Below are 25941 nucleotides of genomic sequence, written 5' to 3' on the forward strand. Positions count from 1 at the left end.
AATCCACTGCGTTATCTGGAGACCGCAAATCTCGGTGCAGTTGAACAACGCTGGGTGGCCCAGTTAGCAGAGCTTAATTTCGAGGTCATGTATAAGCCAGGACGACTGAACACCAACGCTGATGTTTTATCAAGGATTCCCTCCAGTGAAGTTCCTGAACAAGAGGACACGGAGAAGGATTTCATCAAGTTGAACTCTGAAGAAGTGCGTGCATGCATGTGGCCTGCACAAGAGTCCAAGCAGGGCGAGACTGACGTTCGAGTAACTGTACAAGCGTCCATCAGGAAAGTGCTGAATGGTTACAGCTGGGATGAAATAAGGGAGCTGCAAAGAAGTGATGCCTTGATGGGACCCATATACAATGCCGTGTCCAAAGCCAGAAAACCAAGTGGGGCAGGACGGCAGAGTATGCCACCAGAGTCGAAAAAGCTTTGCAGAGAGTTTGAACGTCTTCAACTGCATCATGGAGTGATGTTTAGATGTCTTCTTGATCCAAGGGATGGAGAGAAAATTAAGCAGCTGGTTGTTCCGGCCCCCTTACAGCGTTCAGTTTATGACAGTCAACATGAGCATGGAGGTCATTTTGGGGAAAAGAGTACTTTGACACTGATGAGACGAAGCTATTACTGGCCGAACATGTCTAAGGATGTTCAAGGATGGATATCACAGTGTAAGAGGTGTACTTTGGCAAAGGATGTCTTTCCGAGAATCAGAGCTCCGATGACTTGTAGCAATGTCACTGCTCCTTTAGAAGTGCTGGCAATGGACTACACCCAGCTGGAAATGTCCTCAGGAGGATATGAAAATGTACTGGTGCTTACTGATATGTTTACCCGGTTTACAGTTGCTGTCCCAACCAAGAACCAAACAGCAAGTACCACTGCGAAGGCCCTTATCAAGCATTGGTTTGTTTACTATGGGTGCCCAGCTCGTCTGCATTCGGATCAGGGAAGGTGTTTCGAGGCACAAGTGATTAAGGAACTTTGTAGAGTATATGCTATTGGAAAAAGTCGTACAAGTCCTTACCATCCCCAAGGAAACTCTCAGTGCGAGAGATTCAACCGCACCATGCATGATATGCTGAGAACGTTGACACCTGAAAAAAAGAAAGATTGGAAAACCCACTTACCTGAGTTAGTGATGGCATACAACAATCATGTCCACTCATCTACTGGTTATTCTCCTTTCTACCTGATGTTCGGGAGGGATGCACGCCTTCCATTAGATGTCTTGGGTGGCAAGGATTTGGATGAAAGTGAGGTGGAAAACCTGGATGATTGGGTGAAGAGTCATCATCATCGATTAAAGACTGCAGTAGAAGTCGCAAATACTGCCGCACAGGAAGCCTCTAAGAGACGGAAAAGAATGTACGACCGCAAGTCCTCTGGAGCGCTTGTAAGGCCTGGTGATCGTGTGCTGCTACGTAACCACAAACATAGGGGCAGAAATAAGATTCAAGACAAGTGGGAACATGCGCCTTACATTGTAGTAAAACAGAATCACCCTGACACACCTGTATTTACTATTAAACCTGAAAAGGGGGGTCAGTCCAGAGTAGTACACAGGGATCAGCTCCGTCACTGCACATTTCCTTTGTCGCCATCTAGTACGCCACGTAGAATCACAAGTAGACCCGTAAACCAGTCAGACTCTGAAACTGAATTCCCAGATCTTGTGTGTTTTCCAGCCACTGCACATAGTAGAGATAAAAGGGTGGTACAGATGGAAACCAATGATGTAGAACAAAGTGGGTGTGTAATGCAAGAACAGGAGAATGTAGTAGATGTGGTCCCTGAAGTAGAGTGTGAAGTACAAGAAGTTTCTGATGATGCTGACATTTCAGATGTTGAATGTGAAAATGTTCCAAAGCTCAGATGCTCTCAAAGACAAAACCGTGGTAAATTACCTCTGAGGTATAGAAATGATTATTTTATGTGATGAGGAATATGTATGGGACTGTGATTGAAAAGAATGTATTTTGTACAATGTTGCACCTTTAAATTGTTTTCTGTTTATATTTCAGGGACAGGCTGTCTGGAGATGTCGATGGTATGGCAGGGTTTAGCAGGGGGGAATGTAACGGAGGTACTTTTCTAACGGGACTTTTATTTTGACGGGGTTTTTCTTTTTCCGGTGTGCTCGCGCGGGATGCAGAGACGTCTGGGAAGGAGAAGGGTGAGCAGGAGAATTCGAGAGTTTCGCTGAAAACGAGAAGTAAAACTGTCAGATTGAGTTTTATGAGTTTAGAGTATACCTATATCGTCGTGTGACACGAGAACCGCAGTTAGAGCTGAAGTTCGGTCGGTTATATCTTCGGACGGAGAACAGTGTTGGAAGCTTGGCTGAGTGCACGAGGAAGATTGCTGCCTGGAGTCGTGAGTTCATTCATAACACTGCCGGGTGTCGTCGTTGCTTTAACCGAACATATTTTCAAGAGCCTACTGTTTTTTTAGTTTTTTTCTGAAGTGACGTGAACCGTGCGGAGCGAGAGTTTTCTGCCTGCAATCCGTTTAAGTGCACTCGTTAGTGAACAAGATCGCGTGTGCAGACTGCAAGAGTAGTTTTTGGAGTGAATCGTTTTAGTTTTGTCTATAAAGGGGCTGAAAATCGTTCCAGAACAGTGTGTATTTTTGAGAGACATTTTTTTTGTGATCCAGATCATTCCGTGTACGCGAGCCGTGTGAGAGCTGAACTGAGTCATTTTGTCTTAGGAAGATTTTTTGGGGCCCACACTGAAACTTTTCTCGTGATTTTTATTTTTTTTTGCTCATTACCCTGCCATCCTGACGACATCTCGCTGTTCTGTCTCAACTGTTCATTGAATCATCACAGGTCATCATCACAAGCCTTCACGAATCTCCTAAAAGTCTTCAAAGTCATTGCTTCGAAGCCGTCGTTGCCACAGACTGGTACAACATTTCAGTACACACACGTACACATGAACATATGGACATTTTACTGAATCAGAATGGACTGAACTGAATGTTTGAACAAACTGATTGTTTCAATTGTAAGTTTGAACTGTGATTGCTGAGTTGATTGAAAGCTGAATCATAAGATTGATTCAAAAGAGTCGTTTAGTGATTTCAAGGTTAACTATGCATGTGAAATGGGTCATTTGAAGTGAATCATTTGAATGAATGAGTTATTTGAATTGAATCACAAAAGTTATTCGTACTCAGGGTTGTGAATAAGTTTTTCTGTGTTTAATGAGAATATCCTTATCCAGATAATAAGGTTGGGTAAACACTTTGAAGGTGTTTAAAGGTGTTGTTCTGAATATATTAGTCAGTTGAAGATCATTCAAGAAAACAAGAACACTAGAACTGTTATTTTATTTATTTTATTTTGATTGTCATTTTATTTGTTTGAGCTGTCTCTTTCAGCAAATACGTAACCTATTGAGGGAAGAAAAATAAATTATTAGTTGTTCAAACTAAAATATTTGACAGTTATTTCTGAACTTATCTTGGGGTAGGGGCGTCTCGTTTACACTATTAGGATTAGGTGGGTGGGGACGTGAATTCAATTTACTTCCATTTCACTTCATGCACTTCAGGAAGCCACCGCTCTGACATACTTACCTGAAGCCTACACCACGTATTCCTGTTGCATTTTGTAGTAGTGTAAGATAAAACATACACTTTAGTGTATACTGAGACTTAAAAGAACTGGAGCGGGGACTAAGTTCCTTTCGCTTCTAAATCTCCCAGGGTAACTATTTAAATATTCCCCTACTAGGCGAGACTTAAAGTCCCGTTACAAGTGCAGATTCACTGACCTCTGATCTGTAATCACGACAGTGCCGCTAACCCCTGCTGTGCTCTCATGATTACAGATTTGAGGTGTGTGTGCCAGTGCGATTGATGATGACAAATAGTCAAATATTAGAAAGCATTTCGGTTTATGACGTTCCTCACTGGGAAAGGGAGTTTTTAAACTGCTTTTGGATTGACACTATGGGTACGCCATTTGATGCAGGCGACAAACACGCTAATTTCATTGGCCGATGAGGTCACACGCTTTGATTTCAGATGGGCTGCATACTTCCGCTCTATTTCAGTTCGCTTCTGTACTCAGTTTGAGACATCGACATGTCTCTCAGTTTTCCTCCGACCTGAAAACAACCGGCCAATCAACGAACAGAGGGCGGGCTGAGAGCCGTGACATAGCACGGGGCACGGATTGTATTTTAGTTTAGAGAAATCGAAAACGACTACAGATATGAGACCCGGGATGCAATTCTCTCTGTTGTGGAGAATATTCCTGGCATTTGCAAATTGAAGCCTGAACAAGACGAGTGTATGTTAAACATTTTGAATGGAGGTGATGTTGTGGCGCTACTTCTGACAGGTTTAGGAAAAAGTTTAATTTATCAACTATTAACGATTGTCAGCGAGAAGCTGGGCAGGCCAAAGGCCGGAAAGTCGATAGTTTTGATTGCCGGGCGGCCAGTTTGATTGTGTCTGCCTTCGTTGCACTCATGGAGGATCAGGTTAAGGAGGCAGCAAAACTCGGTCGGCCATGTTCACTCGATGGTTTTGTTTTCGCAACATACACGTGTTTACAGTGGAAGTTTAAACGTTATGTGATCGGCTTATGGGTAACCAATGATTTTATACTTCAGACAAGCACCCCCTGCGACAAAAAAGAAAACACTTTTCAATTATGCCATTCCAGACTCTGTCTACGAAGCAAAGTCACAGATCACTGATTGGTCAGACAGAATCGTCAGTGATCACTACCAGCGTCATTGTATTTGCGAGACATCAAACCAACCCACTAGATTTAAATAGCCAGTAACAGCCACCGCTATAGCGCCTGTTTTAAAACTACTTGCTTGACTTGCTTGAAGAAAAAAGAAAGAAAGAAATCGTGGACAGTGGACGAATTGCAGACGTTCCTTTCGTTGTTTACCGAGGAGCAGATAAACTATAACGGTCAGACTATAATCCCACCCTCTTTGAAGCGGTACTAACTGCAGTGGAAAAGCAAACCCAGCTAAAGCGAACCGTGCCACGCCGAACCGTACCGAGCCACTCTCACAGTGGACAATTTCAGACCCCTCAATGATTTCTAAGTGGGAGAGCTTGCAAAATAGCAGGGTGTTCAAATACTTATTTTGCTCACTGTACATTTTTGGTCAAGATATTGTATTGACAATAAAGTCTACTCCAGCACATCCCCAAAGACTTTCAACGAATTTAAGGTCTGGTACAAGGTCCTGGCAATAATAATATGAATAATTCAATGATTCAATAATTATTTTGTTTGACCAAGAATGTTATGAATTGCTTTTAATTACATATTAAAATATATTATATTATAAATCTATTACAAGATATATTATAATGTTATAATCCGATATTTATTAATATCTATTCTAAAATATTACATATATTTAACACCACCCAAAATTTGATGCATATATCTTGTTAAAAATTCAAGCTGACTTTGCATTTGATTATTACTCAGTATATCATCATCATCTTTTATTCATACGACTCTTTCAGCATTTTAATATATTCATGAAGATGGGTATTTTAAGTCTGATCTATAAATTGAAAGGAATTATTTATGTTGATTAGCACTATGTAGACTTTCTGATAGCAGAAGCTGAGTGTGTTCATTTGATCAGTTTAAAGACCTACAGTTCGGACGATACCCATAATGCATTCGGGATGACTGGAAGGAACTTATGAAACCCATCTAGTTCCTTTTTGTTTTAACTGTATTTCTCAGCCTTAACTGCTCCACTGTGTGGATACAAACACATATTAACATGCCATACCTCGATGTGTTCTCCAAGGTTCCTTTGACCTCGTTCATCTGGTCCCTTCCAAAGTAAACCACGGTAAGGTGCACCCGCCCGTCCTGCTTCACACACACCTCTCTGTGGACACGCACAGAAACAAACACACACTGAGGTCAGCAGCACTCAGCGGGGCAATCTACAGCTCCAAAAATGAACCGAGAGAGAGAAAACAGAGGAGGACAAATATAATAAGTGCTAAACACTTTGAAACCCAATGTATTATTCATAACTGATATACTGTTATTGTGATGCCAAATCAAAATTGCATTACAGCAACAAAAACTATACAAAGCATTTGTGGGTAGAGTAGGCAACATAAAAATAGGTAGCATAATTATATACATTATAAATCCCAGGATGCATTGCAATGAGCTCAGTGGGAAGAAATTATGCAAGATGAAAGAGCTATTGAGTAGGCCTTGAGAGAAGCATGTATGAAGATACTGTTGCAGATTTCGACAAGACAAGCTCACCCCTACAGGGCCACTGCAAACGCAACACACAAGGACTGCAGCAGCGCTAGCGGGAAATTCCTGATGATCTGAAGCAGCTACATTCCGATAGAGGTGTGGCGAATGTTTTGAGAAGATCCTGAACATTATCTTTTTTATGTCCCATGCACAATAAATACATGGTTAGACACCAGAGGTGCTTCAGTTCTAAAACGACATGACATGATGATTTTTGATGGTTAGTGGTAGTTTAGAGGTTCAGATTTGGTTTAATCCCTGAAAACTTGAATGGGAAAGAGACATCTTTTTTTTGTTTTTACCATTTTTAGGTCATTTTATTGAACAAAAGTATGGGATAAAAGCATGGAAACTGGAATATTGTCCATGCCACATTCAAATCTAATTTTCCTTATTTATTAAGAGTTTATCAACGTCTCTGGAGCTCATAGTTCTCTGATATAATGTGCCATACTTCTGTGTAATTTTGAGGGAAAAAAAAAACATAAATTAGCATATAAATACACTCCCATTCAAAAGTTTGGGGTCAGTAAGATTTATTGCAATGGGACATTAAATTAGCCTGGCTAACGTCAGACCTTGTTTCATTGACATTGAGACGTGGTCTGGGAACCACGTGTTCATTTTCTCATATTTGAGACGTGGTTTACGAATGCCCAGAGCCATTTATTGGGTGCTACCGTGCTACGAATGTCTATCAAATGAGCCTGTACGTTTCAATTACAATCGTTTCAATTACACCAGCTGGCGTATGTAGAGCAAGAGAAATTAGACGAGGAAGAAGACGATGGGTCAGAGATTTATTTGCGTTCTAAACTACTTAGAACAATATCTAAGGCTGCATCGAAAGGTAACTTCGGTGTGTCGCATAGACGTCATCATCATCTTGCTGCTCCCTCCCTGTTCTGTGATTGGTCCCTCGTGAATAAAATCGCGCTGCGCTAAGGCAGTATGGGGAAACCCAGGCTAGCATTAAAGGCATTCATAATGTTACAAAAAAAAAATCTATTTCAAATAAATGTTGTTATTTTGAACTGCGTATTAATCAAAGAATCCTGAAAAAAACATGAATTTACGTTTTTCACAAAAATAGAGCAGCACAACTAAAAGCTGTTTTTCTGATGAATACAAACACTATCTATATGCTGTGCTACCCAAGTACATGCCGTAACAAATTAGTGTGATGCTCTGCTGGCATTGGGCTCATTCTGTTCGTAACCCACAATCCCCTTGTTTGTCCTCTCTTGATTCTGAAACGAGAATGAGGTCAAAGTGTTTGCTCAACGCTTAATATAAGACGCTTAAAACACTGCTCAGAGGCACTAATTTAACAAAACTTAAATTAGATGTAGAGGTTGGAGGGAAATGATTCAGAAATTCTAACACATGTAGAAGGAAAAAAGGACTGAAGAAACTTTTCACAAATAGGACCCAAAACCATTTCAAACAGGCCAACTCTCAAAGTGGTTTTGGCATGTTAATGAATATGGCAATGTCAATTATTTAGGTATATATGGAGGAATCTGCTACGCTGCTTCTGCGACTGTATGAACTTGCCACTGCCATTAGATTCACAGACACGCTGATGTGAGCATGTAAGATATTAATAGACATGCATAAACCAATTAGCAGATTTAGATTTAGGCAGGTGGAGCTAGGGGAGGTGGAGGGTTTCAGTGGAACTGCTGGACTAGACTACTGCAAACACTGAAGCAGATGTTATTATGTCATAGTGCAATGAAAGACCGCCTCTGCAGAAGAACATCAACACCTAGCCTACTTCTACATCATTGCCTCTTTAGCCCCGCCCACCATTTAGAGTATGTCGAGCAGTAATAGCAAATACGAGAGAGTTTTGTTTTGACACAACCAATACTTATAAAGCATATTTAATTCGCATAAATGTTTCACGTTGTTGGCAAGTGTTTGTAACTACGTAACGAGATATTTTTCAACATCGGAAGTTTTCAAAACAATTTCACATAATGGCGTGCAATTACATTGAAAATTATTGTAATATGCAAAACTGTTACCCATTTATAGCAGTGGGCAAAAAGAGAGTAATCGAAAGAGAGGGTCAAAAACAAGATAGAAAATAGCTTTTCTTCAAAATTAGGATTTTTGGTGTAAAAATTGTATGTGATTTGGAACATTACACATAAAAAAAAGTAAATGCAGCTGATGACCCTTTTAAAGAACACTTCATGCCAAAAACATTATATATATATATATATATAAAGGAGAAATTAATATATCCTATAGATGAAATATTTATTTTTTCTATTTTAACGGTTATTCAAATTTTTTTTTCCTAGAGATAAAGCGATTTAATTCATACAATTTAATTAAAATAAAATAATAATTACAACAAAATGAATACATTTAAACTAAATCCATAAAATGATCCCATGATGGGAAGCCCTTAAAGCTTCTATATATGAAGCGCCTGACAGAACCCTTTAAAGTTCTATAGAACCTGTTCTTCTGTTTAAAAAATATTAAATAATACACATCAAAATTAAATAGACAAAATATACTACAAAATATATATTAGCATACTTCGAATTTAGTATGGGTACTGGGTAGGCTATTCTAATGAAAATTATAAAGTACAGAAACTTATTTGGTCATTTTTAACTCCACTGTTTGTCTAAAATTTGAGAAAATGTTATTAAAGGTGTTTTCTGTGGTTGACTAAATTGTGCGATATTAGATGTGCATGCAAAAATTAACTGAATATAAATTCAACAAACATGCTTTAAAAATACTGTCTACCAAAGCATACCTTATTTATAGAAAGTGGCAGGAAAATATGTATGAATGTGAGAAAGAAAGAAAGAAAGAAAGAAAGAAAGAAAGAAAGAAAGAAAGAAAGAAAGAAAGAAAGAAAGAAAGAAAGAAAGAAAGAAAGAAAGAAAGAAAGAAAGAAAGAAGGGGGCAGAGGATGATAAATAACAGATAATAACAGAGAACGAAGAGAATGAGAGGTGTCACCTGAAGTTGTGCATAAACTGTTTGAATTTGTCGGCTCTCTGGGACAGAGGCAGCACAATGTTAATGGGCATGTTGGCGGTTTCCACAAGCTCACTTTTCACTTTCAAGAGGGGGCCGAAGGGGCGGAAGAGAACCAGCCTGCGGAACTCCAGTTTCTGCTCGCCGCGGAAGGTCAGCTCGTACAGCGTGCCCTTGTCCTTTTCAGTGCGCGCTATGCCTGCGGAGATGAGAAGACATTGAGAACAGTGAAGAAAAGGAACGATTTTCCCGAACACCCACACAGACACGCACACGCACAAGCAAAGCAAAATTCAAAGAAGACTAAAGCTCAAGGACAAATACTACAAAGATAAACACAAACATGAAGGAAGACACACAAATAGAGATTAAAAACGCAGACATTGAAAAGATTGTCACAAATCTCTTGACTGAAAAACCCAGAGGAAAGTAACATTGTATTTGCAACTTTGTCTCTAGATGTTTTTGTGTGAGACATTTTTGTATTATATCTTCTAAAACTCTAAAAGGAGACAGTCTCAGTGACAAACATTTGCATGGATTATTTCACATTTATACACAAAGGAGAAATTGTCACGAAAAATCTTTTTGCCTAATTCACAACGTGTGTACATGAATTTGTTAACCTTGTTCTGATGTTAATGAATTTGGAGTATTCTGAGCTAATGCAGAGGAACCTCGCAGCTCAAGCTATAATGCAGTTTTTTTCTTATTCATTCAAGCTGTGTAAGAAAGGAAGCTGATTTGTTAACTCGCTGCCTTATCAGGCAATCAACTTTATAGGCAGCGTTTGCTAATTTTGGGCAGACTTCTAAAGCAGCATAGCGGTTTAATGATTCACAGCAAAATAGAGAGAGATTTGGTGATAATTAAGTGAATATTAATTACTACAACAATAATTTCTCGCTAGAAATTACATCAAAAGTGGAAAACGTTGGTCAAACATGTACATTAACACACAAACTGACCAGCAACCACAACTTTCAGATGCCATCTTCATTTGTATTATATTTAACTGTCAGAGAATGGAAAGCAGAGGATTGTGGGATATTAAAGCCAGTGAAGGATACATCTATGCTGCCTTCAGAAATCGATCAGATGAAGGTATCTCAGCTCAGGAGACAGGAAGTTAAACTATTGGATTTAGACGTGCCTTGAAATGCTTTCTCGGAAGGCGGCATTTTTAATCTTTTGGACGCAGCCAAAGAGTGATTTTTAAGTATGTGTGGTTTAAGTTGTTCCAACATTTATGATTTTTTTTGTGAATATATTATACATTTTAGTTTGAAAGGTATTTGTGAATCATGATTTGTTTGCGAAAATGTCAGTCTTTTGTAGATTTTACAAACATATTTTAGCTTACAAATGCTTAGTGAATGAGAAAGTAATTTTTTTATTTCCTATCAGAATCTATGAAAATTCATAATTGATAAATAACATACAAAATCAAATATTGGCATTAAGTGTGACATATAACTAACTAGACTTAAAGGGATACTCCACTTTTTTTGGAAATAGGCTCCCTCAGAGTTAAACAGTTGAGTTTTAACGTTTTCAAATCCATTCAGCCAATATTCTGATATTAAGAAGAATATCAGTAACCAGACACATTCTGGTCCCACTGACTTCCATAGTAGGAAAAATATATATACTATGGAAGTCAATGGGACCAGAATCTGTCTGGTTACTGATATTCTTCCAAATATCAGAAAATCGGCGGAATGGATTTGAAAACGTTAAAACCCAACTGTTTAACTAGGGGGGAGTTGTAAAATGAGCCTATTTCCAAAAAAAAGTGGAGTATATCACTTAAAAAGGATAAAAAAAATTAGATGCAAATTAGAGCAATGAGACCGAATGAAGAATGAGATTTCTGATTGAAATGAAAAGTCACACATTGCAATTTGAACTAACATTTGTCGTCAAATTCCTTAAAGATCAAATTATCTGAGCTATGCTGAGGGATTTCAGAAGAAACATCTGGGCAGATGTTGAGAGAGTACCAGGTCATCTGAGGCTTGAGTTACATACTTTAACGCTTTTGAAAATGATCCAAATAAACTCTTTAGAGAGATCTGCACTGTATACAGCATCAAATGTGTATTGTTCAGGTTCCATTATCAGTGGTGCTGATAGTGACTCATATTCTAGAGAAAAATCATGTTCATGCAAGGCTTGCATTTGGTTAAGAGTTGTATGAAGTATGTATATACTTCACAGCTTCATACTTCATTAGCTTTTGGTAGCACAGTGTGGTAATGGTATTATGATCTACACTGGGAAGCATGTGTATCTAATTTGTGAAAATGAAAGTTGCTATGGTGTTCTGTGAGGTGTTTAGGTCATTTCAATGCGATTGCTCGAGTGTTCTGGACGGTTTCTGCAGTGTGCGGTAGCCTACTGGACTCAATTTAAGTCTGTGGGATATTTTCACCTGTTTTATTTTCTGCCAGGTGAATTGGGTAAGTTTGATCATTGAGATTGAGAAAGCACAATTCGTTTGTCCAAATCCCTAACCCAAAGCAGCAACAGTGATGTTGTCTGCCTTAGCAAACTAGCAAAATGGAATAATGATTATGTTCAGCCCCTTTCCAGTCCACCCATAAAATGCTTTTATAGGAAAAGCAGGGCCATTAGCGAAGCCATCTGAATCAATACAAGCTACTAACAGCAAAAACATCAAAGCATAACCGGCAGACTCAATTCCCCCTCGCTGAAAAACTAGCTACAGTAAATAAGACAAAACATTACTTCGCTCAACATAATCACGTGAGTTACCGAACATTGATAACATTATCTCAGGGAAAAAGTGCACTTTTACATGATCTGGGGTTTCTTTCCCTCTCTAAATTGGATTGTGTCACCGCAAAAAGGGTCTGGGTAAAAGAGCACTATACAGTTAGCCAACAGAGATAACAGACACAGGATAATGAGAGAGAAACATGTATCCCTTGAGGGACGGGGTGGGAGAGTTATTTTTGTAGAAATAGCAACAATTTTTACAATAATAACAATAATTTTTGTTATTTGTGGGTAGAAAAGATACGTTTTCTGTAAACATTCCTGTTTGCTGAAGCACCGTTTCAGGGATAATGGTCAAGCTTCCTTCCAGTTTTTTTTTCAGGGCCAAACATTTATAGAATGTCCAACAATATTATGCAGTCTTGTTCAGTGTTAGCAAGACGTCTGGGTAAATTGACATTGTGTCTGGACACTGTGTTGTAAGTTATAACAGACAGGCCCTCTGGCTAAGACTTGGCATTGGCTCTCTTTGAATTCTTCACAAGCTCTCCATTGTTGATGTGAAGTAGAGTAGGTCTATTCAATTATACAGTGAAAAGGACTCGAATTTACAAGAAATAGCCTAGTCTTCTTTATAAAAACGCACACATTTATTTTTATTTTTTTTGTTAAACACCACCTAGACCAGCAACAAACCAGCATACAGTAACACGAGATTCTATTCTGGTCTTTTCAGCAGGAATGTTAGGTAAATCTCACTTCTGCTTTCAGCTTAGCAAACTGATCTTGAAAGTTTGCAAATTTAACCATAGCTCAATTCAAGCATTGCCGTTTCAAGAGCTGGGAACAGTTATTGACTAATCAAGGTGCATACATTAGCAACATGAATAATGTATTTCCTGTAAAGTTTAGAACCAGTAAGATGCGTCACTTTCTCTCTAGAGGAAATGGCAGAGATGACAGCTTGGAATATAAAGCAGCTGTGTCCATTTCCTTAAGTCATCACGGGATATCCTGACTAGCATGTTTCCATGGGTTTACAGGATGCACTTTTTAAAAAAATTACATCGGTTTACTGACTTTGTTTTGCAACATGCTTCAGATATCATTTTGAGAGATTTTTTCCCAAATGTGTCCAACAAGCTCTAAAGACCTAAATCAATGGCCCAGAGACATGCAGAGATGTCCTATGGTACATTATTTAAAGTTTGTCAACTCTGCACCAGTAGCACTAAATGGAATAGCATAAACAATGTTTCCAAACAGGCTTCCAAAAAACTCCTACCATCCTTTTCCAAACCAATCTAACACTAAAATCGTGTGACTATAATGAAAACGGTCAGTATTTTAACATTTACAGATCACATGAGTCTAGAATATTCCTATAAGTAGCTTCTTACCTTCTATAAAATCTGCTGGTGTGTAGACTTTACTGGCTTTAATTCTGTCTCCACCTTGATTCGGTGCATTGAGGGACTGCAGCGCACTCTCCACCACCTCCCCCAGTTCGTCCCTGCGGTCCTTCCTCACCGGCTTCTCCTCGGGGTGACGGGTCAACCCCATTTCCAGCTGGTAGACGCGTTGTAAGGTGAAGCTCTCAAAGGGCACCACAGCGTACTCGCTCGGCAGTCGCACCCCACTGTGTACCTCAGCCCGGCTCAGCTGGCTGCGTAGGAACTCCTGCAGGTCGTTGTGACTGCGCTCGTCAGCCACGTCACCCCCCGTGCCCCTCCCAGCCGTCTTCTCCAAAGAGTTCTGCATGCCCTTAAGTTGTTCGCTCCGTTCCTGGAGAGCCTCTTTAAGTTGAGCAATTTGTTTTTTCAAGCTGGCAATATGCTGCCGGTGCTGCTCTTCCCGCTCTTGAAGCAGGGCCTGAAACCCTTCCCGTCCAGCAGGGCCAATTGGGGCACCTCCAACACCACCTGGCCTGCTTGGACCCCCAGCAATAGCCATCCCTCCAGGCCTGGGAAGGGGTTGCCCAGCCATGGGCTCATCAGCATGGGGGCTGCAAGAGATGACATAAAGAAGGGAAAGGCAACAGCACACCACCACTAACAGAACACCCACACGTGAGAGCCAGGACAGCAGACCCCTGCGCAGCATCACAACTGACAACCTCAACAACAAGGTGGGTAAGAAGATGTAGTTCAATAAAGTTGGGGCATCTGTGTGTACCATCAAAAACAAGACGTAAAGATCAGCCAAAGGTTGCCCGCGCCAGAACTGCTTGTTGAAGTCACCAGCGTTTACGTCTTTGATTAAAAAGAAGAACTGTTTGTGTTTTGTCTGTTGACTAAACTCTTATATTTCCAAGGTGCAGACAACAAAGAAGATTTTGTTCAAATTTTTACTGTCGATTCCCATTTCCCTGCTTTTTAAACTTCAGCCTGGCTCTTCAGCCACATACTTTGTCATGGGTCAAGTTACGGCCACTTCCTCCTCTTCAGGATACTCTTAGTTCTCTGTCCAGACAAATAAACCATTTGACCAGTTCAGTAGCGACATGCGCATATCTCCATCTGGTGAAAATTGCTCATTCTTCTTGGAGGTAGCATGACAGACCCTTGAGAGAATGTCTGGAATGGATCTTCCATTCTACAGCACTCCCAATGGCCCAAAAGAGAAAACCATTCATTGCAGGTTTAGACATTAAACGCCAATGGCTTTGGTTCATTAAAAATTAGTTGGCTCCTCATATGCCATCCATTTCTTTGAACTGCATATAACAGTCCAATGTCGTTGAAAAACACAGAGGTTGTTTCTCAAAGAGTTTTCAGGCAGTCTGTATGACTTCCTTAATCTCTTCAGAGTCTCTTGCATGTTTCATCATGAGTAGCTTCTGATCTTCAGAGATATATCTAGAAAAAGGTAGAGAAAAGAAGATTAAATTCAATATGTTCTGTAGAAACAGATCCGTAGGTGGATGAAGGTCTCCTGTATGTTAATCAGTCGGGCTTCAAAGTACATCAACACTGATAGCTTGCATTATCATACCATAAAACAGACAAAATAGAGATGAGGGAGACGGGGTTCAAGTTAGTTCAAATCTTATTTGCAAAGTTAGATTCAGGACCAACGCAGCCAACAAAGCATTTTGGGACGGCTCCAGTTCTGGAGAACAGTGCTGTCACTGATGTGTGAAAATAAGAGATGTGTGTTAAAAGCACTCTTATGGGAACACACCTGACAACTCACACGGGGGAAGAACAGCCGCACTGTAAGTTGAGCAAACATACACGAAAGGCAGAGCATTCATAGACATACACACGCACAAACACATGTGTATCTGTGATCACGGGAGCACACAGGAACACTGTGTTAGCAAGTTGGAAAGCTGTGGTGGTAAAAGATACAACGTGAAAAAAAAAAGAGCGTAAAGAGATGTAGGAATCTCTGAATATGTGTGTGTGTGTGTGTGCTGACTCACCACACAATTAGCTCTTTATAGGTTAGTGGGAGGCTTGATTTAATGAAAGGATTAGTTATGTTAGTGGTGAATACTGGACTGTATCAAGGGGTGTTGGACACAGACCAGCACTGAGGAGAGAGGTGTCTATCTGAGACTGGCACTCAAATATGAACCCACTCGATTATTGAAAAACTCCATCCACCCATCAATTCTCTCACTCACCTATTTATACAATAAGACATCAATTCATTCACACTGATTCACTCAATTCACTAACTGATTCAATCATTAATTTAATCATGGTCTAGTTAATTTAATCTCTTTTCTTTATTTTACTCGCTTACTCTCTCACTCACAATCACTACTCACACTCAGTCAAACACTCTCTGCCACACACTCACTCATTTTTTTAATTTTATTTATTAGGGTTAATGTACTATTTCAAACATAAATGTTACGATTTGATTGTGAGTTAGCCAAAGGCTAATTTACATCTGCAGTCCCCTGGCTGGTAGGGTACAATAAAAAACACTTCCTAACCCCCAATTCACTCTTTCATATATTCACACATTCATCGCGCACACACTCACACACATTCTCACTCACTCACTCAAATGCAGTGAAAAGGAGTTGAGACATTTGTATTGAGTTTAATTAGTCCCAGGTGTGGTTGTATTTGTACACGATTGTATGTGTAGTGCACAAGACGCAACAGTTCAATTCAATAATTTTTTTTGTTAATTCACTCACTGATTGATTCATTTAATGATGTACTTTGTCATTCTTCCACTCACTGACTGAGTCATTCAATCACTTATTTCTTCATTCTTCCACTCACTGATTCATTTAATGATGTACTTGTTCATTCCTACACTCACTGACTGATTCATTCAATCACTTATGTCTTCATTCTTACACTCACTGACTGATTCATTTAATGACGTACTTCTTCATTCTTACACTCACTGACTGATTCATTCAATCACTTATATCTTCATTCTTACACTCACTGACTGATTCATTTAATGATGTACTTGTTCATTCTTACACTCACTGACTGATTCATTTAATCACTTATTTCTTCATTCTTCCACTCACTGATTGATTCATTCAGTCACTTATGTCTTCATTCTTACACTCACTGACTGATTCATTTAATGACGTACTTGTTCATTCTTACACTCACTGACTGATTCATTTAATGATGTACTTGTTCATTCTTACACTCACTGACTGATTCATTCAATCACTTATGTCTTCATTCTTACACTCACTTACTGATTCATTTAATGACTTACTTGTTCATTCTTACACTGACTGATTCATTCAATCATTTATGTCTTCATTCTTACACTCACTGACTGATTCATTTAATGACGTACTTGTTCATTCTTACATTCACTGACTGATTCATTCAATCACTTATGTCTTCATTCTTACACTCACTTACTGATTCATTTAATGACTTACTTGTTCATTCTTACACTGACTGATTCATTCAATCACTTATGTCTTCATTCTTACACTCACTGACTGATTCATTTAATGACGTACTTATTCATTCTTACACTCACTGACTGATTCATTCAATCACTTATTGGTTCACACTAACAACGTTTAACCTGTGCACGACCACTGTCAGTATTATATTATAAATGGTTGTATTGGCCTTTTACACATCCAGCCACTCTTATCCGGTGTAGAGTGTCATTCATAAACCCTTTCATTTATTTACTCACTCACTCGTATAATTGACACTTATTTCCTCGCCCACTCTCTCTTTAAATTCTTTACTAATTTACACACTTAATTATTCACTCTAAATTACTTGTTTAATTATTCAATCGTTCACTTAGTCATTTGCTTATTCATTCAATCAATCACTTATTAATTCACTCATCATCACTCTGACATCAGGGTTTCCTCTTTTGTATACAGCACTCTGACAAATTTTCTTTCTCTTTCTTTCTTTCTTTTCTTTCTCTTCGTCCCATTTAGGAGCTCACACGTGAGTGGTGCAAAAGATGCTTCACACCATGTTGTGCTGTTCCAGGCCAGCTCACTCGCACAGCAGCCTGGACGAGCACAGCACGAGTCTGCCAGCAATTCATTCTCCCCGCTGTGCCCATGCCATACAACACCAGAGCCAAGACCACGGACCAAACACACGGCTGAACAGCTCTGAGGAAAGTTAGGAGGGGCTTGACAACCTCAAACAAATGAGAAAGGGACACTTCAATTTTCCCTTCTGAAACAGAGTGTTCTTGTTTTAATAGATGCGATTTGCCATCTTGCTAACAACAGCTTATTCTTTAAACGTTGGCCTACTCTGTGGTCAAACTTTATCATCCCTGTTGGAAAATCCAGCTGTGTTTGGAACTAACTGGTATAAGCTGGTCATTTACTGGTTGCCCAGCCAACATGTTCTAATAAACCAGCCTGAACTCCTTGAGCTAAAATGTGGTTTGTTTGGTGGCTGGTCTAAGATGATTTACCAGCTCTCAGACCAGCTGAACGCCAAAGACTTTGTTCCAAAACACAGCAACCAGTTTATAAACTAGATTTCCTTGCAGAAATAAATTAGATTTAAAGTCCCCCTGTGGTGAAAATCCTGCTTTAAGACAAACCATGTGCAAATTCATAAGCCAACACCATTGTGGAGTATTTTCTCCTTAAAACTACAGTGAACCAAATACAGTCTCAAAAAACATTGGTGTTTCTGACGTAATAAACTAACTTGTAACCAATCAGGTCAATGTGTGATCATCAATGAGTGGATCTCTGAGCTGGAGTGAGTGAGTGGAGGCCGGGCTAATTTGCATATTTATAGAACAGCGTATGCTAAATGAGGCAAGGGTGTAGAGTTACATTCAAGCTATTTTAAGGTGTAAAAAATAATTCAAGGAAATGTTGTATGTAAAAAGTATGTAATTTCACTGATTAAAGATTAGTTTTAAGGGACAAAATGACTGACGGGTGGCACTTTAAGTTTTACCAACACCACAACATGCACAACATTTTGCGACAATGCTGTTAATGCCTTCCGTTTCAGGTCTTCCTTAAAGATCTTAATCAGTGTAAAAGCTCTAGCGTGTCTACAAGTATCGTTTGGTTTGAGAACCAAGCACATTTACATTAGTTCAATTACTTTCACAAGCCTTCAACTGCAGAGTCAGCTGCAGTTATACTACCTGGCTGTGGTGTGCAGTCAGGAAATGGTGTGTTTTTTTCCTCATTTTGCAATTTTCATTTTCACAGGCTTCTGCTAACCCTCGCGCCTGACTGCAGTAAGCAGTGGACTTAAACACAGAGACATTTTAATAAAGCATACAATTATTTGAATACACCACACATTTGATGTTTCTGAATATCACAATTTAGAAACGAAAAGCCTCATTAAAACAATTAAATGATTGATATTTAAACAAATCATGTGGTGCAACCAATATGTAAAAACATGCAGGAAATTACATCATAGAGAGAGAACCTCATGATTGTGGGTGTATCTGAAATCGCATAATTCCCTATAAAGTAGGTGACAAAAGTTTTAAGTCCAAATTGTCAGTACTCATAAAAGAGTAAGCAAAAAGTACTCAGATGACCTACTTCTTCCGGCGAGATTCTGATTTACTATCCCATGAGGCAACGGGACAGGATTTTATGAATGGCAGTGAAGCGACTATTCTCCAAATCCTCGATTCGATTACATTTTCGATACTTTCAATACTTTTTTTTAACTTATTTACCTTATAAAATATTTAAAAGCTCTTTTTAATGACTTCAATGTATACACTCAAAGTAAGGAAAAGGTGTTAAGAAAAATACATTCTTTTTTTACTTGATGGTTGTGCCAGTTGACATTTCTATGAGTCACTAAATTGAAACCTTTTTTGAAAATGGTATAAAAACAGTTTGCCAATACCATATGAAAGCAACAAAAATAGAATCTGTGACGTCCTTTTAAAAGATTTTTTTTCTGAGCATCAACTACACCATCTGCATTTCTGGCATGAAAGCCTAAAAATGGATTTTACTGCCAGAAAAAAAGATGTAAAGAGAAGGATAGACAGAGAAGGAAATAAAGAGAACCCCTCAACATCACTCTGTATGCAGCGACTTTGCTCTTAATTAAACTACTTCCTGTGTCCACAGGGCACGGGTGCCTGACATGGGCTTCCTGTTGGTCCCATTAAATTAGACAGCACCAGCTGCATGTCCATATCCCTGTGTAAGTTCAGCTCCCATCATCAAAGACAAGCCTGACACACACACACAATAAATCCAAGGAGGAACATAAAAGAGCTTCGCATTTTTCTTCATAAATGAATGATCTGAAATCCTCATCCATGACTTTCCTTTAAACTGTCAATGCTCATATAAATAATAGATGCTTCGGATTGTGTAACCGAGCAATGCTGCAGAATCACAACGACTGGTATAAAATGTTTTATTGGAAGTCTATTCTACACAAACGCGCCCGTTGTTTTTGAAAGAAGCACATCAGCACCACTGAAAGAAGACATCAGCATTCCCTTGAGGGTTGCAGAGAGGTCTTTGAAGAGGAACTGTCTGAACCGGCTAATTTAACAAGGTGGGATATCCAGATTGAGAAAAAGAGAGTCACAAGGTGTTTCACTGCTGCATTAGAGGGAGGACACCAGAGAAAGCAATTCCAGGTGTTGCATGTTCCTTTCATGGAAAACAAGGGGGAAGAGAGGCCCCTGCTGAAAAACACAACACTGCTGGTGACCAGCGCAAAGTATGTTTTGCATGCTGGGACCAGCATGGGATGCCGGTTGCTGGTGGACCAGATCTAAACGGGGCCAACATGAATATGTGATGGTTTGTACTGGATTTTAAGCAGGGGTTGAGGGGACGGAAAAAGTTAATCGTGGAAAACCAGGGAATGTGTGAGCTTTAGCGAAACAGAGCAGAAGAGAGAGAGAAAGGCCTCTTTGATGTCCTTCTGGGCCTCAGGTGATTCTCATTCCCCTTAATTAAGTTGGATCTCTTCGTGTGTGACCCAGATCATACCTATCACATGGCCTGCCTTTAAAATCATAAAACAGTGTTCACAAGTCATTTTATGTCAGTTTATGACACATTTCTCAGTGAAAGAAGATCGCGGAGGAACAAAGGTGGGACTTGATTTTATCAGGAATTGATTCAATCGCATTTAGATTGGCTTGTGCCAATATTTAAACAGAGAAGGCTAACACTTCATGTAGTATTTAAAGTTATATATTAGCTTGGTAACATGCTAATTCCAAACTACTGAAATCAATTTCAGTCGAGTCTCTCAAGCATATTTGAAGAGTTCAGATGCAAAAGCCTTTAAATGCCATTTGAAATTTTCTTCTTTAATGATGATTTTTATCAAACTTGTATATTTAAGTTCAGTGATTTCACTTAAATGGCAATGATAATTACCTATTAATTGTTATTTAAGTGAAATTACTGAACTTAAATATACAAGTTTGATAAAAATCATCATTAAAGATGAAAATTTCAAATGGCATTTAGAGGCTTTTGCATCTGAACTCTTCATTTATATGTCCTCGTATTAAGATACCACATTTTCACATTTAATTCTTATAATTAAAAAAATAGATCTAATTAACTTAGACTTTTACCCAGAATTTGTGTGTTATGATATTTATAGTTATTAAAATGTGTCCACATTGCTGACATGTTTACCTGTTGTAGCTTTTCCACATTGTCAGGATGAAATCGACACCAAAACAATCAAAAGTGCTAAATAAATGTCACTGTATAATTGATTTTGGCCCTCCAAAACTATTTTTTTTTAAATATTTAAGGCTGTTCCAGTGCAACACTTATTAGTCATTTAAAACCCCAAAAATCTAAGTTAAAATATTAAAATAGTTCATCAAGGATCTAATTTATACTGTTTTATCCAATATATGTGTTATGAGTATTAGCTTAGCAACATGCTAATGCCAATAACTCTATTGAAATTAACTGTAAGTCAAGTCTGTCCTGTGTGATACTAAGTTTATGAGTTGGGAATTTGTAAATATGATGACACGTGTGTTCAAGTCACGTTTGTCGGCAAGATGGCAATGTACCTTCTCTACAAAAAAATACAGTAATATTTTTTGGTTACTTCTACAAAATTGTAAATAAAGATGGTGCACCAGGTGTGTTTTTGATTTTTTTTTTGTTGTAATTTAAAATGCTACTGTAATAGTACAATACTGTCGGATTTTGTTTATGCAGCTTAATTCAATGTAATTTACCAACGCATTCTCACCCCAAGGCGTCACCTTTGACCATGCTTCAATATTTGACGTTTTAGGCGCCCTTTAGCGTCACTTACATGACGCGATCCTACGGCGTCATCTAACTGACGCTAAAGGAAAGCGTCAGTTAGAGGACGCGGTTAGGTTTAGATGTGGGGTGGGGGTAGGGTACACGCGATCCTACGGCGTCATCTTATTGACGCTAAAGGGCGCCTAAAGCGTCAGATATTGAAGCATGTCCAAATGCTTCCCAAGGCGTCAGTTAAGTGACGCCTTGGGGGTGAGAATGGGCTGAATTTACAGACTCCATTGTATCTTTCTTTTTTTTTTTCAAATGCAAATAGACTGAATTTTGATTTAATGTTACACGCCCCTTCATACACAACCACCATTCATACTCCTTCTGAAACCAACATACAACAAAACACATGTCAGCACTTTAAAAACACACTAGTCTCTCATTACGACAAATATCTCCGTCTCCTTCAACTTGAGGTTTCCGACATCCAGCAGCCTCTTAATTCAAGCAACTTCATATTTACGGTCAACCTCAGAAGCCCCCCCCCCCCCCCCCCCAAAAAAAAAGGGACAATACGCCTTCAAAATTCAGAAAAGGAAAATTAGAGGACAGGACACTTGTCTTCATTCCATGCAGTCTTAGAAGGACAATATTTATGGCTCCGTCATTCAGACCTGCCCTCCAAACAAGCCACAAGCATTTTAATACAGCATAGATTGCGATATACATAACCATTTTGTTCGAAACAGCAGATTTAGATTGGGTGTATGGACGAATGAATCATAAAAAAGAGAAAAAAAACATTGAGTTTTCATCTAGAATGAGTGCTGACAGGCACTAGCCACATGTTTCCCACATTTCAGCCACAATTGAAGGACACTTGTTCATAAAAAATGTACTCTGAAATCTTTATAAAACACAAATAGGCCCTTGAACAGAGCAGCAGGAACAGACAATCCTGCCTATTTGTCCAACAAGTGGCTCTTGATTCAGCCAGAGGAGAGAGAAATGCATCAATGCTCTGCAAATGTTCAATGAATTGAATACTCGTTTGGCAGAATATACTGTATGTGACAGAGATCACTATGAAAAAATAATGTATCCCAAAATGCACTGCTCTTGACTTGATCTGCATTGCCAGCATGGTAAATGAACACAACTAAAATCATTTTACCTACTTTCTTGAGTCACTATTGATAGGATTGCAAAAAGTTAAGACCAATTTGTATTAATATGCAAATTAACCTTTCAGTGCGCAAAGGCATTTATACACTAACTTGATCATCATCTTGCAGAATTAAAGGGATAGTTCGGTCAATGTTGATACAACGATCAATGGGGTCCAATGTTGTATCGTTCGAAACATTTTTCAAAATGTCTTTGTTTATGTTCCACGAAAGATAGTCATGGTCATACAGTTTCAAAACAACATGAAGGTCACTATGACTAGACTAATGCAAGCTAAACATAATATTTAGTAGCAATACAGTGCAACACGTCAGCTTGATTTTTAATTTTCCTTCTCTTTAATAAGGCTTTGTTGTGTGCCTCAATTGGCCAAATGCTTCTTTCAGCCCAAAACAGCAGGGCCGCGCATTGCTATAGAGATCACATACTTGAGGACACCTAGTCACCATAGCAATCTCCTCAACAGGTTGGCAGGGCAATAGTGACAGCTTTTCAAGCATGAGACGGACACCAGATTGTCTTCTGGAAGCAAGAGAGAATATAGGATGGCAAAACTCTGTTCTCCATGGTTTTTGATAAACGGAAAGTGCTTCAAAGTCAGTCTTGTTTTGGTGGTGTCAGCCGTGCAGAAATCATACACTTTCACCATCATTTAGATTAGAAGATTTAGATAAGCCTTTGAATTTGCATGCCACTATTGTCAGGGAATTAGCAGGGATTTGTTTCAGTGCCGCATAATGTATAATAAACACCTACAGACTGCTGCGAAATCTACAGATATTCCAACCCAGGAAAGCACAGGAAATTAATATTAATAAGCTTGAATGTATGTGCGTGTGTGTGTGTGTGTGTGTGTGTGTGTGTGTGTGTGTGTGTGTGTGTGTGTGAGAGAGAGAAAGCGGGCATTAGTGTGAGGAAAAAATGAAATAATCAGAGAGCCAACATTGAATAAGACATTACTATTAAAAAAACTCATCAGTATGGGAAAATGAGCGGGGACTGAAATTAAAATGGAGTTTTGATTTAAAGCTGCTATTGAATGTTCAAATGAGTTTGATGTCTAGACGTGCAGCAGCTCTCTATTAAGAAGGAAATGAAATGACTATTTTAACTAATGCTACAGCAATAGCCATCATTCTGTTAGTGCAGAGGAAGCAGATTCAGTTTGGCTGACGGCCCAACAGTTAAAAAGTAAAATGGTGTTCATGGTAAGTTTTGTAGAGGTTTTAGGTTGCATTTCCTTTTTTCAGATCAAATGATTTAACATGCATGAATGAGGAAAGCATTTGTACTTCTTATTAGTGTATTAAAATCATTTTTATTTTATCAATGTGTGGCATAAAAGCCACTACGCCACTTTTTCAGATCAGTGAGATTTTTTTTTTTTTTTAACAAAAAACCTGTTGGACCCTGTTGTTTTTTTAACTGAAAATTCAGCTTTGATCACAGGAATAAATTATGTTTTGAAATTCAATATTTCACAATATTAATGAAATTCTAATGTGCTTTGGTGACAAATAAGAGACTTCTTTATAAAACATTTAAAAATCTTACCAACCCCAAACGTTTCAAACGTAGAGCATAATTCACTTAGATACGTTTCTGAAGTGACTGTTCAAATCTTCCTTCTTACAGGATTGATTCAGATGACTCACCTGATCAAACTGACGACTCTACAAGTGCAAATATTTGGAAGTCAGTTTCTTTACATATACTTTTAAACATTTCCACTATTCCCCACAAGAAAGATATAATTCATTGAACACACTATTGATCCTATAGTGGAACATGTTGACGCACTATATAGGGTAAGACATCTCAATGGAGCCTGCCAATAAACAGCCTGCAAAAGGCTTTACAGAAAGAGTAAGACATTTATAAAACAGCAAACAAGTAAAATATAACTTAAAAATATTAAATGAAAAACAAATCCTGCAATTAATAGGCTATATATATATATATATATATATATAGGCCTATATATATATATATATATATATATATATATATATATATATATATATATATATATATATATTAATCAATGAAAAACCTTTCTTCAGTGTAATGCCTCTTGTTTGAATGTTGTTTTTATTGTGTTGACAAGTTAACAGCTATTACAAAAATATGACGATACAGTAATTTTAACTTTGGAATTACATTATTTAGGATGGTTTAAACCAACTAGGTGTTTGAAACCAACATACAAAATCAATAATTTGTTTAACTGGACTTTACACTCGACTCTCTTAGCTACAGATCTTGATCTTGAACTTCATGTGAAGTAGTCCTAGCGTTTTCATATACCATTCAATAACAGTTTCAAACAGTAGTTACGAATGATGGAAATTATTATAATAAGGACCACCACCAATGCTTCTAGTCTGCATCTCTTGCTGAGTGTGAGGAATATGGCTTACCAACACACCAGAGAAGATGAGCAGTCAGCGTGCCTCATTGGCCAGAGTCCTCCTGAACAGCGCGCAGTGTGCTGGAACAGCATGCGGTGGAGAGTGAGCGGAGAAGCGGCGTGTGTGTTTCTCTCTCTCTCTCTCTCTCTCTCTCTCTCTCTCTCTCTCTCTCTCTCTCTCTCTCTCTCTCTCTCTCTCTCTCTCTCTCTCTCTCTCTCTCTCTCTCTCTCTCTCTCTCTCTCTCTCTCTCTCTCTCTCTCTCTCTCTCTCTCTCTCTCTCTCTCTCTCTCTCTCTCTCTCTCTCTCTCTCTCTCTCTCTCTCTCTCTCTCTCTCTCTCTCTCTCTCTCTCTCTCTCTCTCTCTCTCTCTCTCTCTCTCTCTCTCTCTCTCTCTCTCTCTCTCTCTCTCTCTCTCTCTCTCTCTCTCTCTCTCTCTCTCTCTCTCTCTCTCTCTCGCGAAACCGGATCCTCCGGTCCACCCCACCCCAACAGCCCGGAGCTGCCGCTGCCTCCGCCTCCAGTGCGCGCATAAAGGCTGCGTTGTGTTACCTGCAGCCGAGTCCGACACACTCCTGACTCCCCGCACGCTTCTCTTATAAGCCTGGGAGGAGAA

General features: G+C 38.9%; 1 protein-coding gene across 2 annotated transcripts in view; it reads right to left on the bottom strand.

Annotated features, from left to right (window-relative positions):
* The window catches only part of csgalnact1a (chondroitin sulfate N-acetylgalactosaminyltransferase 1a), a 42896-nt gene extending 17388 nt beyond the window's left edge, over positions 1–25508 (bottom strand). The window contains exons 1-4 of one of the 2 annotated variants that reach the window (XM_039675475.2): positions 25347–25508; positions 13440–14897; positions 9280–9496; positions 5792–5893 (exon numbers count right to left, since the gene is read on the bottom strand). In XM_039675475.2, the coding sequence (XP_039531409.2) occupies positions 5792–5893; positions 9280–9496; positions 13440–14217 (1097 nt within the window). In that variant the 5' untranslated portion in view covers positions 14218–14897; positions 25347–25508. Of the gene's footprint in view, positions 1–5791; positions 5894–9279; positions 9497–13439; positions 14898–25338 lie in introns of both variants that reach the window. The other variant, XM_039675474.2, reaches the window with a different exon arrangement.
* Positions 25509–25941: the final 433 nt, after the last annotated feature.

This window comes from Pimephales promelas, chromosome 23 (genome assembly GCF_988280905.1).
Source record: "Pimephales promelas chromosome 23, fPimPro1.hap1.1, whole genome shotgun sequence".
NCBI classification, from domain to species: Eukaryota; Metazoa; Chordata; class Actinopteri; order Cypriniformes; family Leuciscidae; genus Pimephales; species Pimephales promelas.